The sequence below is a fragment of the Henckelia pumila genome, chromosome 4 (assembly GCF_033568475.1).
Source record: "Henckelia pumila isolate YLH828 chromosome 4, ASM3356847v2, whole genome shotgun sequence".
In the NCBI taxonomy this organism is placed as follows: domain Eukaryota; kingdom Viridiplantae; phylum Streptophyta; class Magnoliopsida; order Lamiales; family Gesneriaceae; genus Henckelia; species Henckelia pumila.
Genome location: NC_133123.1, coordinates 31,051,128 through 31,058,643, shown reverse-complemented (window position 1 = coordinate 31,058,643; position 7,516 = coordinate 31,051,128). Strand labels below are relative to the sequence as shown.

The window sequence follows — 7,516 nt, the reverse complement described above, 5'->3', positions numbered from 1 at the left end:
GGTGTACGAATTTAATGTTTGCGTACCTGTTTGGGCAGTGGGGAGTGGGGACCGTAAAATTGGATTTAAAACGGCATTATATTATATTATATTATATATAATTAAATACATATTAGTATTATTGGTGTATTTGGTGATACCGACCAACTTGTTAAAAACATGTAGCTTTCTTGACCGAGGGAATGGCGGCAATTCCCACACATGATGGGGAAATGGAAAAGGGAATTGAAATCGTTTGGTGCAAAATCAAATTTCAACAACTTATATGTCACGATTCACGTCTTATTTTATAATGTCTAAGGTACCGTTTGGTTCGAGGATATAATAAATAGTACTTGGATAAGTAATATAATGTAATATAAAATAAATAAAAAATTATAGTTAATATAGTATTTGATTTGATTGATAAATTATAGTTTATTTGATTTGATTGATTGAATTTTATATAAAAATAATAATTTACCGTTTTGTTCTTTTTAAGAATAAATAAAATATAAATAATATTATTTATAAGGATAATATAGTAATTTAAATTCAATAATTTGATTGATATAAGATAAATGATTAATGATTTGATTGATGTAAAATAAATAATTAATAGATGGATAAATAATATGACGAGGAGAACGGATTATTGGATAGGATAAAATATACCAGAATTAATTGTACTGGTACCAAACATGCCCTTAGGATAAAGTATACCAGGATTAATTGTGTGATAAATTTATTCGATTGATATTTATAATGAAAATTAATATTTTTTTATATAAAATAATATTTTTTATTAATTGAATCAAGTAAAAAATCTATATCATAAAATTGATCCGTGAAATCGTCTATAAGAAATGTCGTGTTTCATTCCAAGTCTACACATTCATTAATTACAGCACCACTACTGTTTCATTAAATTCCCAGATATTCTTAGAGAGTGTTTGCAAAAGATTTTTTTTTTTTGTATAAGTGATTAAATTTATAGATAATAAAAAAATTAAAAAAAATCAAAAGTTGATGGTGTTTGAAAACAAAGTGAAAATCTAAAAATCAAAGTTGCGTAGTGTTTGATAAATAAGTTATTAGAATGATTTTAACATTGATTTTTTTATTAGAATCACTTTTGAAGAATCATAATTAACATATGACTAGCTTTTAGATTTTAATTAAGTTAAGTATAAACTAACACATAATTTGGGTTTAAGAAACACACAAAAATGCATTAATAAAAAGGAATATATATTTCTTATACAGTTATAATTGCTTTTTTAAGGGTAAAAAAAACTTTATATTTTGAAAAGAAATGGGAAGGAAATAGTATTTATTAATGAAATAATTATGAGAGGTGAGTTGTTTGTTTGAAACGTTTGAAAAAGGCGTACACTAAAATAAAATGCGTGTTGTTTCCATATATTTCTAGAAACCTCAGGTAGACTGTTTCCTTTTCTTCTTCTGTCTTCCATTATTTAAATTCCCTGCAATTACCAGCAAATTCTCTCTCAGGCCCAGAAGTTATGGTTGATCTTCCCTTGTGTCGGCTCATCAGATCATCGCCAAAACAAGCTGGAGAATCTTGCGATGGAAGCTGCTAAAATCTCGAAACACGATCTCGTTCGTTCTGGGCTCGGATTCTATTGCTGGGGCTGGGAATTTCTCACCGCCCTCTTGCTCTTTAGTTTCTGAATATTGATTGTACGAAAAAAAACCCGTTGATTTATTTTGTGTTTTTGAGTGATCGATGGCGTTGAGGTCGGTTCCGGCGCCGTTCTTGACGAAGACTTACGATTTGGTGGATGATCCGGAGACCAACGACGTGATTTCGTGGAACGATAGCGGGACCACGTTTGTTGTGTGGAAAACAGCCGAGTTTGCTAAGGATTTGTTGCCCAATTACTTCAAGCACAACAATTTCTCCAGCTTCGTTCGCCAGCTCAATACCTATGTGAGTTTTTGATCGTCCGATGTTGCTCAATTAAGCTTCTGATTTTTTGGGGGAAAATCAGATGTTTGTTTGATTCGTTGTTTTTCTTCATTTTGTACCATTACACAGTGCGTGATCGGAATTATTTCTTGCAGGGTTTTCGGAAAACTGTTCCGGACAAATGGGAATTCGCCAACGAGAATTTCAAGCGAGGAGAAAGAGAGCTCTTGACCGGAATCCACCGCCGGAAAATATCTTCTTCGCAAAACCCATCCGGCGGGAAGGCCGCAGCCGCCGATAACCAAACTTCACCGGCGATCTCCGGCGAAGATTTAGGATCAACCTCCACTTCATCTCCGAACTCCAAGAATCCCAGCTCACAGGCTTCGGCTCAGCTCGCGGCTGATTTATCGGGTGAGAATGACAAGCTGAGAAAAGATAATCAGACGCTGAGTTCTGAGCTGACGCAGACCAAGAAACAGTGCGATGAATTGATTGCTTATTTGACTCGGCGGCTGAATGTGTCGCCGGAGCAAATCCAACGCATTATGAAGCTCGGGTCCGGCGCTTCCGGCGGCGGAGACGGTGGTGTGGCGGGTGGTGAAAGTTTAGATAGTGATGATGACGAAGACGAGAATAGTATGAAACTGTTTGGGGTAGTTTTGAAAAAAAAGAGGGGTCGTGATGAGAATATTGACTTTTCAGGGCCTCAAAGGAAAGAAATAAAAAGTAGGGCTCCTTGGGTGAAGATTTCAGCGTCACCTGAGAACAGCGGGAAGGTCTATAACTGACCACTCAGCTGGTGCCACGTGTTACTCGCTAAAGAGTTCTAGTTTTCACATTTGGGTTGGGATATAATAAAGTACATTTACATTAGCAAAATGGGGGATTAAGGCAATTGAATCTTCCATCTCTTTTTTATTACATATTTTTCTTTGTTTTCTTTTTTTGGGAAAATTGTTTGATAGACTTTGTACAATGTTTGTTATGGCTTCTTCTTTTTTTTCCTCCCCATGTTTCAAAGCGAAAACGACCTACAACTTTATTTTTTACTTTTTAAAGAATTTTTTTTACTTCATATACATCATATTCTAACAAAATATAAATCCAAATAAAGTAAAATTTAAGATAAAGATCTGAGTGTTACAATAAAATATCAGCAATATATAATAGAGAATGTATTTTGCGTTGTTAATCCAAATCATATTTCTAATGAAAGTAATATTTTTATGAGCAGGAAATCGATCGATATACAAAACTAATATACGAGACGATATTATAGAAATTTTTTTATATATATAAAGCAACATATTTCAATTAGATAAAACTTTGTAACACTAGATAATAACCAATATTTTTAATATTTTTATTTAGTTGGACGCAATAATTATCTTTATTGAGAGAATAATTAAAATATGATATTTAAAATTTACCATTCAAAATATTTGAGATGTACTATCAATGTTGGGTATATTTTTTGGCTAAATAGTCAAATGACAAACGTTCCTGCTACGAAATTAGTATTTTTGTTAAAAATACTTTTTTAAGTTGAATATTTGGGCAGAAGTAGGGGGGATTTAAAACCATATTGAGCAACAATATGGATTTCAAGGATATAATTCGTTTCTTGAATGAGGTTGTACATTTTGACTAATCTAATGTCCAATGAAAATTAGTAATTCTCCTAAAAAGAATGTCCTAATCAATTCTATACATGCAACTATGCAAGACGGCTAAGTTTGAATTTGAATACTTTGTGGAATTTAATATTTACCAAGTTGTGATAATGACATATTGACTTTATGAACTTTATGTTTTCAGATTAAACTAAGATTATTGATTTTGTATGTACGGATTGTTTCCTTTGAGTTTTTTTGGGTTCAGTAGATGATTTGAATCCAAGATCAAGTTTGAAACGTTTTTATGAGATGAATTACAAGTCATCAATGATTAGTGGCGGAGCCACATATAGCTTCACTCGGCTTTAGCCTGGGTGACCCGAATTCTTTTTAAAATTTTATATATATTGATCTTAGGAAAATTTTAGATTAATTTGATAGTAGCACAAATGATTCGATTCAAAAGTTTAAATAATTATAGAGTTTAAAATTTTAGCCCGAATAGTTTAAGAATTCTGACTCCGCCATTGTCAATGATTCTGCATGCTTTCTAGTGGAATCATTTAATTGTTTTCAGTTTTGGATATATGAATTTATGATTTTGTGACCCGTTTTGGTTCAATACGCGAAATAGGGAATCTGGCATAATTTTTTGATCGGTCGAATCAGTTTGTGTGAAATTGACAAAGTTGTTCAAATCTCGAAGTTAGATTTTACTATGTTTTTCGCTTTGATTAATATGAATTCAAACAGCCGTACCATACAATTTGTGTATGCCTACATTATAATAAATTTTCTTATTTTTTAGCAAAGGCTAGGGATACTTACTATTTATATTTGTGCTGTCTTTAATTTTACGGTAATAAATATATATATATATATATATATATATATATATGTATATATATATGTATATATATATATGAGTATAAATAATTAAAAACACACACAAAATTTTAAAAAATTAAAATATTTTTATTGAAGGGGGACCTTAGAGGAAACCCAACACCTTCTTGTTGTTATCATTATAATTTTAATTAATTTCGTTATTTTAAATATATTAATATATTTTGTGATATTTGATTTTTGAGGCCTCGCTACGTCCCAAAGAAAAAAAAGGTCTTTTGTATTGTCTTGATATAGTAGAGGAGTTGTTGTCTGTGCATGTTGTGGAACAATCATTTTGTCTAAAATGATGTTTTAAACATAATTTACTCGAGCGTTCGTGGTTTTATGGCTAGTATTTTTGTTGTTGTTACATACGTAGATTATGATCAATTTGTAAAAATTGTACGTAGTTTTGATCAACTAATTGTACATTTTATGATGTTTTAAATATTCTGAACAACTATTTTTTTAAATTGATTCTTGACTGGCCCTTGGATTCCCATAGATACTAAAGACAATGGTTTTTATTTTGAATAGAATCGTCGTTTGGTTTGATCAAAGACAACGGTTATAAAACGTAATGTAACCGTTGTGTAAAGTAGTGAAAGACAACGGTTTTAAAACATTGTCTATTGCATTTTTAACCGTTCTCTATTATGGTCAAAGACAAATGTGAAAAAATGTTGTAAAACCGATGTCTTTTATCCTAAACGACAACGGTTATGTTTTTAATAAATAAAGTTTAAAAACCGTTGTCTTTTACTATAAAAGTCAACGATTTTATTTCTTAAAAGACAACAGTTTAAAACTATTGTGTTTGACGATAAAGATAACGGTTTTATTTCTTAAAATACAACGGTTTAAAACTTTTGTCTTTAACGACAAAATATTATGGTTTTTCACCGTAGTTTATGACCGCACTTTTAACTACAAAACTTTTAACCTCGATTTTACACTCCCAATTAACTACGTTTTTCCACCGTAGTATTTCAGCGTTTTTGTTGTAGTGATTTGACAATGATATTATTACTATATTTCATATTCTAATGCAGTTCATGTTATTAATATTATTATTCTTAATTTATTTCTTATTAATAATTAAAATTTGATAAATATATGTTATTAAATTAATAATAGAATTTTAAAAAATTAAAGTTTAAAATATTTTGTAATAATTAGAAAAAGATATAAGATGTTTTGCTTAATAAAGAGGGACTATATACGAGATTTCAGATCTCGCCGCCTTGTAAATTTTTTAAACTTTGTTTGATGTTTTGTTCATTATATGTAATTAAATTAATATTAGAATTTAAAAAAATTAAAGTTTAAAATATTTTGTAATAATTAGAAAAAATATAAGATATTTTGTTTAATAAAGAGGGACTCTATACGAGATTTCAGATCTCGCCGCCTTGTAAATTTTTTAAACATTGTTTGATGTTTTGTTCATTTCTCTGTTACTAAATTAATCTTTATTTTTTTTTATATATTTAGGATCATATGTTTTTTCACAGAAATCAAAATTAAAAAAATTAAAAAATTATTCAGTATATTATAATTTTCTTTCTTTGTTTCTTATTATTCTTTTTTTTTTTGGCAGAATACTAGAATTTTCTTTCTTTCTTTCTTTCTTTCTTTCTGCTTATTCCTTTTTTTTTTTTTTTAATTACAAGTGCCGTTACCTTTGATATCTTGAGTGAAATTCCGTCAAGATACCTTTGTTAGTTTGGGGAAGAATCCACACGAATGTTTGTCAAAAGTGTCCTTGTAAATAGTCAAAAGTGTGTTTTTTTGGTTGTTGACTTTTGTACACATAAATAGAATAGTTTAGTTATATTTTATAAATGAACTTATTTTTCAAGAGGGTTTCAGGAATGAAATGGGTTTACGATAAGGAGTTTCCAAATGATTCCTTTTTTCCTTCTTGCATTTTAATATGGTATCAGAGACAGATTTTTTTTTCTCTGGGTTGTGTCTCTGAATATGGCTACTTCTGCTATTGATGTTTCTGATCCGCTTTACATTAATCCTTCTGATACGCCGGGACTCACCTTGATCAGTAAACAACTGTTTGGGACAGAGAACTATGGGATCTGGAGTCGTGCCATGTTAATTGCCTTACGAGCTAAAAATAAGGTTGCTTTTATTGATGGTAGCTGCACTAGACCAGATTCCACTGCTCCAAGTGTGTTACAATGGGAGAGATGCAATGCGATTGCTCTTTCATGGATCATGAACAGTGTTTCGAAAGAAATTTTTAGTAGCATTGTTTACTCCTCTGATGCTAATCTCGTCTGGGAAGATCTTCGTGAACGGTTTGATAAGATCGATGGATCTCGAATCTTTACACTCAATGGTACCAAGACTGAGTGGACTTTGTACTTATCCTGGAGTGCAAGGTTCAAGTCTTGGGAAGGACATGAAATTCCCCAGCAGGGGGGAAGAGATCATGAGTATGGCTGGGCCAGCCCAGAGAGGGTTAGCAGAGCGCAGAGGCCCAGTCCATTACATAAAAATTTTTTATTTCATTTGATGTCTTATCTTTTGGACTTTGATTGATTATCGATAGGATTAACTCTTGATTTGATGATTAGAATCGGGGTCTCACATTAAGTGGTATCAGAGCGATAAGATTCTTGGACTGAATTAGAGTGAGCGGGGTAGATCGAGTCCGCATGAATTGAATTCTCGCATGTGTTTGAATTATTTAATTGAGTTATTAAATACCATGAGAGCATGCTTTATTGATTGAGAATTAATTGAATTATATGATTATGTGATTAAATTCTGAAGCATGATTTACTTGAGATATGAATTGCTTGGATTTCTGGTTCGAATTCGAATTTTCTCGGGATGGTTGAATTATTCAAGAAAGAGGTTTAGGACACCGAATGTTGGAAGATCAAGGTAATTGTGTTCTAACTCGCTTGAGTATGAGATATATGTTCTTGACGTATATTGAACAGGAATCAAACTGCATAGAATCCAGACAGGATAGAGTTATACTGCGACTGATCAGAGGGATATCTATTCGGCATTGATTGAAGAATTATTGATGAGATTTCAGTCGTTTTAATCACCGACTCTGAAGAGTATT

General features: G+C 31.3%; 1 protein-coding gene across 1 annotated transcript; it reads left to right on the top strand.

Moving 5' to 3' along the window:
• Positions 1–1,452: 1,452 nt before the first annotated feature.
• On the top strand, positions 1,453–2,920 carry LOC140864357 (heat shock factor protein HSF24). Its single transcript, XM_073268494.1, has 2 exons — positions 1,453–1,933; positions 2,068–2,920. Exons 1-2 carry the CDS (start codon positions 1,730–1,732, stop codon positions 2,701–2,703), a joined length of 840 nt encoding a protein of 279 aa, XP_073124595.1. The 5' UTR covers positions 1,453–1,729; the 3' UTR covers positions 2,704–2,920.
• The last annotated feature ends 4,596 nt before the right edge of the window (positions 2,921–7,516 follow it).